Genomic DNA, 12,914 nt, shown 5'->3' with positions numbered 1-12,914 from the left:
TTTTTTTGTAAATTTTTTTATATTTTTATATTTAAAGATTTTTTTTTTACATTTTTACGATATTTTATAAAACAACACGAAAACAACAAGAAAATTACATAAAAGTAACAAAAAAAAAAACATCTAAATAATATCAAAACAACAACAAAAAATAACAATAAATTAATAAGAGTACAATATACAAATATATCAAAATACCGTATTTTCTTTAAATAAAATCATAAAAAAAATATAAAATTTTGTACAATCGTATTTTTATAAATTTTTATTATTTATGTAGTTTGTTAAAATTATCCCTTTTAAAAAAGTATACTATGCCTTAAAAATAGAGAATTTTCGAACAAAAAGACAGAAGAGAATAGAAGGACAAAATTCTAGTAAATACAATTTTCTTATTTTTAAAAATGTGTTTATAAATTTGTAAGATAAATGCTAAAAAGTACTAAAAGTGCCAGTGGTGCAAGTGCTTACGTACGACACCTCTAAAGGTTAGTTTAGTATGCCGTATTACACAGTATTGTACGGCATAGTATTATATTGAATTGTATTTCATGCAATATTTTTATGTAAAACTATATGTGATATTGATTTTTACGGATACTAAATATATAATATATTAGTATAAATTAAAATTTAACATAAAATTATATATAAACATTTAATATATAATTCAATTTAATATAATACAATACAATACAATACAATTAACCTTAATACATACCAAACAAGTCCTAGCTAAATACCATTAATACCCAATAATTATACTCAATTAATAAACATTTGCAGTTTTGCAGTTTTAGTAGAAGAAACAAAGGTTTTACATCCATATCCGAAAGAAATCCAATAAACGCGAAGGAGATGGGCTGCCTCATTCAGTTTCATAGTAATCCAAAATACAGAAGCGCCCAAGTAAATTTCTAGACATTTCTTATATATAAATTTGTTACAAAAACAATATTTTTACAATTAATTTAAATTACCATAAATTCCAAAAAGAAAAATGACTGCGTATTCTGCAATATCCCCTTACTTACTTTATACATCTTATTTAGGTGAGTGAATTATATTATAGAGAGAGTTACTTTCAATTAGTCAAATTAAAAAGTTCACCATAATCCATGCACAACTAACTAGATATATTTTGATAAATTATAAGCAATAAAACTAATTATTAACATCTAATTGACAATTTGTGTTTGGGACTATTAAAAATAAATCATTTCATTCCAATAATTATGGTGATATTTGACAAATGAAGCTTCCATTATCTAATTATTCTCATCAAATTCACTACAAATAAATACAATTCAAACACAAGTGGCCAAATTTCAAACTGTACAAACATTCATATGAAATTGATATTGAAACAACCACTACACTCCTAATAAGGGTCCCCAAACCCAAATAATTCAATTCCAATAATTATTTTACTGAAAAAAAAAATCCAATACTACTTATTTTCTTAGTGAAATAATTTTGGTTTTTCAATTTTATTTTTTTTTTTTTGAATCTATATATATATATTTGTACAAATAATTCAAAATCATTGACTATTTAATTATTTTTTAAACAAATAAATCAATAAGATAATTTAATTAAAACTTGAATTCCATGAATTTTAGCCAACTGAAGCCATTCTTTGATGCTTTCTCAGCTTCATTAGCACATGATGATGATGAAGAAGACGACGTCGTTTTACTTGGACACATAAAAAAGTTTCTTGATCCTAATCCATTCACTTGCTCCTCTCTATCTAGACCTACAAATATATTCCACAAAACAAACAATCAATCTCAACCGTACACGTGTCGAACAGTATATTCCATCAAATGATTCTTCAATATTAAATTAACGAACGGTTACGATTGAATTTGAATCGGAATAGGAAAACTCACATTCTAAGCTGAACTGAGAGTAATGGAGGTTGAATCTCGACGGATCGGTGGCGACCAAAATCGGACGGCGACCTTCCTTAGCGTACTGACTCAAAGCCGCCGCAATCAGATCTCCAACCGTCGCTTCCAGCGATATCAACACCTGAACCGCTCCTACGCTACCTTGAATCGTAACGTTGAGAAGAATCTTCGTCAGTTTATTATTAATCGGTCTTCCTTCGATGATCATCGAAGAAGATGAAGATAGAGATGTTGTGAGTAAACTTCGACTCGGAAGTAAGTCCGGTAGAGTTTTCGGACGCCGGAGTTGAGAAGTCGCCGTCGCCTGATCAGTAGTGAAGCTTTTTCCGTGAAACGACGACGCTTTCTCCGTCAGTTTTCCTCTCCGATTCTTCTCCTCGTTCACTCTCCGATTACTCTTAGGGCTTGGCATTTTAATACAAAATATGTATATATATATATCTTTGGCTCACCGGTTACCTAAGGCGGCGGTAACGGAAAAATAAGAAGCGAGGGAATCCAAGAGCAGGAGAAGAGCGGTGGCTCTCAGGTTCCCGGTGACCGGCAGCTATCATATAACCGGAGAAGGGTATAAACGTAAATAAAGAGAACAAGCAAGGGCAAAAACGTAAAATTAAAGGCTCACTATTTCTCAGTTACTCAAATGAAATGAAATCCAACTTCAGCCATCTACTTGGTATTTATACTTAGTTTAATTGAGACGACTGGCTATTACCGGTTAGTATACCCGGTCAAACAGTCAAAATAGGAGGTTTGGAGACCGCCTATAGCCCGTGGAAGCGACATGTGTGCTAAAGTTACATGGGTGACACTAGATTAACACGTGGCAGTATTTATATGGTGAGATATTTACCGGAACCTTACGAGACCGTTAGACGTCGTGTATTGAAATTCGGAACTGTTTTGGTTTTAACAGGAGGCGGCTGTGACACTAGCGCTATGAAATTAAAATGAGTGTTGGTGTGGGTCCCCCACGTTTGTTTGGCACGTGGTTGAAATTTTAAATGAGGCGAGTGAGAGAAGGGGGGTCCAGGATAAGTTCTGGTGCGCCTCATCACACGTGGCATGTCGAGTAGGTTAGTGGTGGGTCCCACGATAGAGTCGCACCGAGTGTTAGGAAATTAGGATGAGAATATGATTGTGGATGTTGTTGTATGTGGCGTTATGGTTGTCTTGGACGGTGTGCTTTGCCAAACTAAAAAGAAGATACATTATCTCATCATGAATAGAATAATCACCATGAATGAGATTCTTCTAGTCTAGCTTATACATATTTAAATGAGAATGGGATATTGGAAATAATAGAATTAAATTGAATTTTACGGTTTGATAACACTTTACATTTAAAACTGAATTTTTGGCGGCTAAACTACCTAAACTCCCATTCCGTTTTGCTCTGTACACCTCCGTCCAAAAATCTCAGTTAAGTGCCACGGTGGACTGTCCACGTGTACATACTTGTACACGTGGCAAATTTTTAATGGTCCACGTAATATTAATTTTAAAAAAAATTATAAATATTTTAAAAAAAATAAAATCAGAAAAAAAAAATTAAAAAAAAATACATTTTTTTTTTACTTTTTTTCTTTTTATTTTTTTTAAGTAATTTAAAAATTAAAAAATTATAAAAAATAATTTAAAAATTATAAAAATAAATAAATTATTTTATTTTCTTATTTTTCTTTCTGTCCCTTTTTCTTTTTTCTTTTTTTTTTTCCTTTCTTTTTCTTTTCTTGACTGGAACCAACAACAGTACCCTCTTCTTCTTCCTATCTTCTTCCTACTTTAATCTGCCATTATCACCATGAAAATTCATCACCCTTTCTCATGATCTCCCTCTCGCTCTACTGCCCTCTCTTAAATCTGAATAAACAAAGATGCACTTTATACAGAGCTAATCTTGGCTAAAATATTTGGGAAATTTGGCTCAAAAATTTCAGACCGTCTCTACAGTGACCCAAAGGCTTAAAAATTTCAAACCAGTGAGCCCAAGGCTCAAAAATTTCTCTGTAACGAGACTCACCAACCACCACAGCAGCTCCTTTCTTCTCAGCTCCCGACAATTCCCCAAGTCGAAGCCCATGAGAGCCCAAGTCAAAGCTCCTTTCTTCTCAGCTTCTGTCAGATCCACATGAGTTGTTTTTCAAGCATTTTTTTACATGAATTTCAGGTTGGTGAGTTGCAAGCTAGGCTGGGATGTCTATATTTGAGCCTATAATTTTAGGCAACTACACTGTTCGTAGTCCACTGTGTTTGGTTTGACAATTTGATTTTTTTTTGTTAAATCTGAATATATATACATATATGTGAGAGAGAGATAAAGAAAAGTTTATGAGTTTAGGTTTAGATCTGAACTCGCAAGGCAAGAAAAGGTTTATGAGTTTATGATTTAAGAGAGGGCAGTAGAGCGAGAGGGAGATCGTGAGAGAGGGAGATGAATTTTCATGGTGATAATGGCAGATTAAAGTAGGAAGAAGATAGGAAGAAGAAGAGGGTGTTGATGGTTCCAGTCAAGAAAAAAAAAAAGAAAAAAAAGGGAAAGAAAGAAAGAAAAATAAGAAAAAAAAAATAATTTATTTATTTTTATAATTTTTAAATTATTAAATTATTTTTTATAATTTTTTAATTTTTAAATTACTTAAAAAAAGAAAAAGAAAAAGAAAAGTAAAAAAAAATATTTTTTAATTTTTTATTTCTGATTTTTATTTTTTTTAAATATTAATAATTATTTTTTAAAATTAATATTACGTGGACCACTAAAAAATTGCCACGTGTATAAGTGTGTACACGTGGATAGTCCACCGTGGCACTTAACTGAGATTTTTGGACGGAGGTGTACAGAGCAAAACGGAATGGGAGTTTAGGTAGTTTAGCCGCCAAAAATTCGGTTTATGTGGTTAAGTGTTACAAACCGTAAAGTTCGGGTGGTTTAGCCGCCAATATCCCAATGAGAATAAAAATATAAGAATAGAAATAATAGAATTAAATTAAATTTAAATTTTATAAAAAAAAAATTATTTTGCATTTAAATAGTTATTCTTTTTATTATAAAATAAAATAGTTATTTTACTAAAATAATAAAAATTTCATTCTATTATGTTATCTTAAAATCTGTACAAGGTGGTATGATGTTTATTTGGGTGACACGTGAATTATTCGTTAGACTTAGAAAGATACAATTCTCATCTGTATGCTGTCTGACAAAGGTATAATTGTGCAGGTTAAACGATACACTCTGACTAGAGTCGTTTTCATGGTAATTTTGCACATATCGCCCAGGGTAAATGTATAATTGTTGTATTATGAAAAGTAATTAGTTTCTCTTTTTATTTCTTATTTAATTTCCCTATAAAAAGTGAAGTCATTTCATTGATTTGAAATTAATTCATTCAATAGAACACTTAAGTTGCTAAAACTATTGTAAGAGCTTTCAAGGAAGATCAAGAACTTCTTGCTTCTTCCTTCACAATTTAATATGAGAAAAAGAGAGTAGGTTATTACCACCATCACGGGTCAAACCTTTGTAACAATCTTTGTGTTCTATTTGCTTAATCATTATTAATCGTTTATAATTGTTTTAATTGACTCATTGTCGTTAGCTAAAAGCGATATCGACGCATTGAAATGGCATTGCCATACTTGGCGTTTGGTTGGAAGGAATAAAAATTTAGAAATAGGAATGTAATGAAATAAAAAAATCACTAAATTTTTTCTCATGCTACATTGAAATGGTCTTTCTTCTATTTCAAAATAGAATAGTCATTCTACCAAAATGATAGAAAGTGCATTCTATTGGAATAATATTCCAATACTTTAAAACTAAACCAAACAAAATAATGGAATAAAAATTATTTCCTTTCATATTATTACTTTCAACCAAACGCCACCTTAGGGCTCGTTTGACCCATAGGGTTGAACTAAATTAGACTAGACAATGTCACTAATTTAGTGTTTGCCTATACTGGATAACTGAATAATTTAGGTGTCATTTGGTAACACTTTTATTTTCTAATTTTTTAATCACAAAATGAAAGTAAAATTTTTGTTTTTAAAAATTTTATTTTTGAAAAATAAAAATGCGTTCTGTAACCACTTTTGTTTTTCCATTTTAAAATAGAAAACAAAAGTGTGTTCTGTAAAATATATTTTTATTTCCATTTTTTTATTTTATTTTAAGTCGGGTCTAGGTCCGGGATCAAATTTGGATCCGGGTCAGAGGTCGGGTTCAGCACAAGGGCTGTGGGAGAGGATTTGAGTCCGGGTCGTGTCGGAGTCCAAAATATTGATTAAGAAAAAAAAAACTGTTTTAAAAGAATATTGAAAGTGATTTTTTTTTTGTTTTTAAAATTTTGATTCTCAATTAAAAAATTAAAAAGCAAAAACAGTTTTATAGAACATGTTTTTAAAAAATATTTTCACTTTTCTAATTTTAAAAATAAAAAACTGATTAAAAAAGTGTTACCAAACGCCACCTTAGTTTTTTATTTTTTATTTTTACTGAACAATGTCACTAATTTAGTGTTTGTCTATAATGGAGAACTGGATAATTTATTTTTTTATTTTTACTTTGGGGAGGGGAGATTCGAAGTTAGACCTTCTTTTACTAGAGGACTCGATAACTAATCTCATTTGTGTAGAATTATTTATTCCATCCAGCAGTGTGAAATAAATAATCTATGCACGCAGAATTATTTATTTATCGTTATTTTTTTAATTTTCTAAATTTGTAAATATATTTTAGATTTATAAATAATCTAAATGAAAGAATGAAAACTTTATTTAGAAATTTATTGTCAAAATTTATTTATTAAAATTGGTGAAATTTTAAAATTTTGAGTTATTATATGCTCTTAAAAATTTAGATTAATTAAACAATATTACTTTTATTCTAGTAATATTAATATAATACTATTTTTTTTAGAATTATTAAAAAATATTTGAATAATTTACAGTATAAATATTTAAATTTAAATTTTAGTTGTAAATAAATACCTAAGTTTAATTTTTGACGACAATAATATCTACTAATTATATCTTAATCTAATATCATTCTATATCTATTCCAATCCAGTCTAAACAATTCATTTGGCTACTAAAAAAGAGATTTTAGTATGAAACTCTTCAAGTATATGAATATTCTAATTACCTTAATCTAATAATAATATAATAATTTGAATTAGTAATGTGAATAATTTACGTGGTATCATCACTAATGTATAATCAATAGAGTAAAAGAATGAACAAAATCAATAATAATCTTGTTTTTTTTTTTACTTTAATTAAAAATTGGTAATTTTCATCACCTAATAACAATTATATAATTCATATCATGTAATTAAAATTAGGTTACTTGAATATATATACCAAAAACTCATAAATGTATCTATTAGATTGGTTAAGCTATTATACATGTAGATAGATTGAATGGTGATGTAAACCTAAAAGATGATCAAACATACTATTACACGTGGTATGGAACATAGCACTAATGATCAAATTAAATACATAAATTTTTTACCTTCATATTTATTTAAATAAATATCTAATAATATTATTAATATATTTTGGCACTACTTACTACTAACAACTCTTCCACATGGTCCAATGAAAAATATACCTTCCCTTGTTCTTAGTCTCTAGACAATTTCATGTGGAGTTTCCTCATATTCCAATAATTAGTGCATATCTTTATCTTTTATTCTTTTTTACATTATGTCACAAAAACTTTAAGAAAAAAGAGGCACCTTAAGTTACCAATTAGTAAACACTATAAAAAGTAACAAATTGTTATTTATACAATTAAATATATTAAATTTTAAATATTTTAATTAAAAAATAATATAAAAAACTACTAATCAATCTCGATATGTACAACAAAAAAAAACTACCTTTAGTGATAAATTTTTAGTCACAACATAATTTTTTTGTAATTAAATGTGACTTTTAGTCACAAAAAAATATTAGTTACAATTTTATCACTAATATCTTTAGTCACGGACTTTTAATTAGTTACAATTTTAACTCTAATATCTTTAGTCACAGACTTTTAATTAGTTACAATTTTAAATTTTTAATTATAAATTTTATTGTGATTAAATATAAAAAAATTTGTAGTATTACCACATCGCTCAAACTTTAATTATCTCATTGTTTACTTGTCAAAAATTATTTTAAAATATTTTTTAACTCCAACATTAGTATATTGGTCAATATTTTCAACGAATGGGATAGTTTTCAACAACTTAAGCAAACAACAATTCAAAGAGTAAAAATCTGCAAGTGCAATGAAAAACATTTTATTAATAAAACGAGAAAGTAATGTCTACCAATAAAATTATCAGTGTTTAATTTAATTATCATTTAATAGCATGAAATCTACACATTTATCATGATTGATGACAGTATATATTATTAAAATTACCATGCAATTAATTATACGATGCCTTTTGTCCTTTATAAAATAAATAAATTAATTAAATTGTGGTACTATTAAATTTTTATTGATTATATACATTTGGAGAAGTGAATTTAAGAGAGAGGTAGATAATTTAGATTAGTTATTATTACTTAATTATCAGATTATTAAACGCAAAAGATTCCTTGTCGTTACCCAACATGCCCTAATAATATACACCATGATTTACTTTGCTAATTAATTAATTTAAATAAATCATTAAAATTATTAAAGCTTCATATGCACAGCATAGGATTAGGAGCTCTGGTGTAATATAAGATTTTTTTTTTTGGATTAATTACATAAAATACTAATTTTTGTAAAAATTTTATAATTTTACATTTAAGGTTATTTTTTTTTTTAAAAAAAAAATACATTATTTTATAAAGAAATAGATATTGTATTTTTCTTTTACCTATATATATAAAAATTATTAGAATTTTTCTTTTGAACTTTTTATTAGAATTTATGATATATTAATTATACTTTTAAATGTTATCTACATATTAGTTTTAATATCATCACCATTGAAATAGATTTATTTATTATTTGTTGAAATAGATTGCAAATGTAACCGATGATATAAATTAAGTTCAAATATGATGAGAGAAGAAAATGTAATTTTTTCTTTATTTATTTTTCAAGAGAACATTAATTAAATATTCTAATATTAATATATATGATATTTTTTTTCTTAATGTTGAGGTTGTTCAAAGTTACGTTTACAACTCAAATTAATTGGCGTGCACCTAAGTTAACAGTCAACAAAATAGTGAAGTAAAGCATGACATTTAATCATTATTAAGAAAAGTCCAAATATATATATACAACTAGAAATAATATTCTATTTATATTTTTATTTTCCAAAAAAATAATATTCATTTCAAATGAAGATGATGAGAATGATATTAGTAAAATATAATAATTTGAATCTCATGTGTATATTCTGGAATCTGTATATCTTTAGCAAATAATTGCGTCTGTGAGATGAAGATGAATACTAGTCATGTTATTATATATTATTTTAATTTTTTTATTAACAATAATTATTATTTGTTAGAATATATAATTCTGATTATTAATTATATAAATAATCAGTCATTGTGTATTCAAAATTAAATATTATAGATAGGAGAGAAGAAGCAACAATATTTTATTGAAATGTGGTGTTAATTAAGAATATACAAAAATTTATACATTTGATTGACACTTACATAATTACATAAGATTCTTATTAAGATTTGATCATGGATAATTCCTCGATTAAAAAATATAGTAAGAAACATATTTACATTACATGATCATATTATATATTAAATATCATTTTTGTGTGTTCTAATAATTAATAGCAACATGCATATAGTAGATATGAATATGATCGATGTTCAAACACCATTTTCTATCTCTTTAAAAAAGATATTAGATCACTAATATCATTTGAAGATCATATCTAATATCTTCTCTTTTTTAAAAAAAAATCGAAAAATGATGTTTGAAGATTATATCTAACAAACTTTTAATTGTGCCTTCCCATTCCACTAATAGAATACTTATAAAATAATGAAAAAAAAATTGATTAATATCAAATATTTATATATAAAATTATCGTCACACATATTTCGTAAAATAAAGACTTATCAATGCTTATTTTTATGACCAACTTGGCTATAAAATCAGGCTCAACTCTGAGCATAGACGGGCTAGTCCTGTGTTTAGGGTCCACTTAACTTAAGAGACCAAAAAAAATTCTTTTAAAATTATATATTTTTTTTTAAATGAGAGCTCCAAAATATTTTTTTCCCTACATTTTACTATATTTCAAGGCCAGGTATAAAACTAAAAAATAAATCATACTGACCATGCAAAACCAAACAAAATATAAATACATATACTAACCTAAAATATATATATATATATATTTATCTATTGAGAAATTTGAATTTACATGCTTAATAAACTCATAAATTGGTCCCCTAAACTAATACTATGCATAATTTGCTGGGATAACTTTTTCTTAAACCCCAAAATACCCCTCCCATTTTTTCCAACCGTCCCTCTCTCTTCCTCTTTTTCCCAAAAAATTGACTGACCATCGGTCTGGCCCCATCGGACGGGCATCGGGCCCCCATCGAACCCGATTTTCAAAACCCAGAAATAAGCCAAACTGGTGTACAATCGGGCACATCGGACGGGCATCGGGCACACCATCGGGCCCCATCGGACTGACCATCGGGCTTTGTCTTCAACCCAGATTCAATTTTTTGCATCATGATGCATCGGGCCTACATCGAACCTGCATCGGGCCTGCCTAAAAAATGCATTTTCTAACCCAGAAATCACAGATTCAAAAACACTAACCTTTGACATTGGGTCCATGGGTTGCGGTGGTCGTGGAGAAAGGGGTCGGCGGTGTAGGCGGTAGGCAGTGAGAAGTGGTCGGTTTCGATTTGGGAGGGGGTCAGCGTTGTAGCCGGTGGTGAGGGGCCGACGTTGTAGGCGGTGGTGAGGGGGGTTTTGATTTGGTGAAGGGTTCGGTTGAGAGAGAACTGAAAGATATAGAGGAAGAGAGAGAGTTGGGGTATTGTTATGAGAGGGGTATTATTGAGTTTTTGATAAAGTGGTCATATATTTTTAATTATGAATTGTATTAGAATATTTTATGCATATTTTTTCAAATTTCCCTATCCATTATAGTTGTAAATAGTATAATACAAGTGCTATCAAAAAAAAGAAAAAATATTTATTGATAATATTAGTATATTATTCAAACAAAGGAAAAATTAAAAAGGGCATATGAGAGCAATTTATAAAACCATTGGAGAAGAACTAATTTACAAAAATAAATAAATGAAAGGAAGTTAAATCTATAACCCTATACAAAAATCATGAAAAATTAAAGGAAAAAAAAATCATTATTGGAGAAGAAAAAGATATGATATAGATAAACAAATAAACCAATTCCTTATAAAATCATTGGAGAAAGAGAGTAATAACATTCAATATAATAATAATAATAATAATAATAATAATAATAATAATAATAATAATAATAATAATTTTCTGTTTAATTATACGTACATGTTAATCAAAGTCCAAAATAATTTAAATCTATATTAATTTTTTACATAATAATAATAACAATAATTTGGTTTTTGGTGCCAAGAATAAAAAGGATTGGAATCAAATAATAATAAATTAATAAGTAATATGGAATCTTTCTAAATCATTGCACTGAATATAGTTTAAGAATATATATATATATATATATGTATATATATTATATTATATATATTTGAATTGGGACGATTTTTATAGAATCTTGATTAGTATAGAGTGTTGTTTTCATATTTATAATAATGGTAAGGTAGGGTTATTAGACATGCAAGCATGAAGAAAATATAGCTTAATTGCATATTAATTAATATAGAAAAATTCATATCATAACAAGGTCAAATTATATAAATTGATTTATTATTCATTTCTCTCAAAAGATAATAATTGTCTACTAAAAATAGTGGTATTGTTGTTCATGTCCTTTTAATTTTTGAAATTTAATTTTTAGTATAATTTTTTCACCATCGAAAAGATATAAATTTTATACAAAACATCGAATTTACTTGTAGAAGATCGAAAATAATATAATTTAGTTTGAAATGAAAAACTCTCTTAAGACACTGAGCTCATTTATTTTTAAGTAAATTATTTAATTAGTTTTTAAATTCTTACACAAAGTCACAAACCATCTAAAATGATATATTTTTAAAATATATTTTACTATTTTTATTTCAAATTCTTTTACTTACATTTTTATGAATAACTACACTTCTCTATTTTTTTTAAAAGAAGAAAAACTTAAAATCTGCAAAATAAAAAAAATGAAAAAAAAAAACTGTAAATTAATCTGAATATTATAAACTTATTTTAATAATTATGAAAATTTTTCTTATTTATTTCTCATTCAATCTTTTGTCTTTATAAAATAAATAATGAAGAAAACAATTTATACATATATGACATGTGTGCTTTTGTTGTGTGTGGAATCTTCTATTATATACTATCAACTTATTGTGTGGCTGCTAATCTCTCTCATTATCACAACCAAATAAAAAAGATGTTCATTATTTAAATATTTATTTTTATATATAAGGTAACATATATATATATAACATAAAAACAATTTAACTTCTGTTTCAAAAAAAATAAAACAATTTAAATTTAACACACTATAAATGTATAACCAGTCAGATTTTGTGGGGTCTTTAGAAAAAAAATATTATTGAACTGTTATTAAGAAAAAAAAAATTAACAATTTAAGCCTTGACGGATCAAGACAACTCATTTTTGAATGAAATTCCAAGTGAAGATGAAGTGAAGAGAGCCATCAGTGACATGGGTAAGGACAAAGCCCCTGGCCCCGACGGCTATCCCCCAAGCTTCTATGTCCATCACTGGGAAACAGTGAACAAAGATCTCACAGAGATAGTGGTTCATTTTTTCACCCATCTTGAGCTCCCACACTTTATTAATGACACTTCACTAGTCCT

General features: G+C 27.4%; 1 protein-coding gene across 1 annotated transcript; it reads right to left on the bottom strand.

Moving 5' to 3' along the window:
• Positions 1–1,195: 1,195 nt before the first annotated feature.
• LOC115720836 (uncharacterized protein At4g22758) lies at positions 1,196–2,585 on the bottom strand. The gene is made up of 2 exons (XM_030650024.2): positions 1,896–2,585; positions 1,196–1,759 (listed from the first exon to the last, which is right to left on the bottom strand). Exons 1-2 carry the CDS (start codon positions 2,326–2,328, stop codon positions 1,596–1,598), a joined length of 597 nt encoding a protein of 198 aa, XP_030505884.2. The 5' UTR covers positions 2,329–2,585; the 3' UTR covers positions 1,196–1,595.
• Positions 2,586–12,914: the final 10,329 nt, after the last annotated feature.

Source organism: Cannabis sativa, chromosome 2, assembly GCF_029168945.1.
Source record: "Cannabis sativa cultivar Pink pepper isolate KNU-18-1 chromosome 2, ASM2916894v1, whole genome shotgun sequence".
NCBI lineage: Eukaryota > Viridiplantae > Streptophyta > Magnoliopsida > Rosales > Cannabaceae > Cannabis > Cannabis sativa.
This window is presented reverse-complemented; position numbering and strand designations above follow the sequence as displayed.

What these genes read in the sequence shown, in the direction of transcription:
- LOC115720836 (XM_030650024.2), bottom strand. Translation starts at nt 2,328, where the DNA reads ATGCCAAGCCCTAAGAGTAATCGGAGAGTGAACGAGGAGAAGAATCGG. An exon ending in CTCTCAGTTCAGCTTAGAAT is followed by an intron (nt 1,760 to 1,895) that starts GTGAGTTTTCCT and finishes ATATATTTGTAG; the next exon opens with GTCTAGATAGAGAGGAGCAA.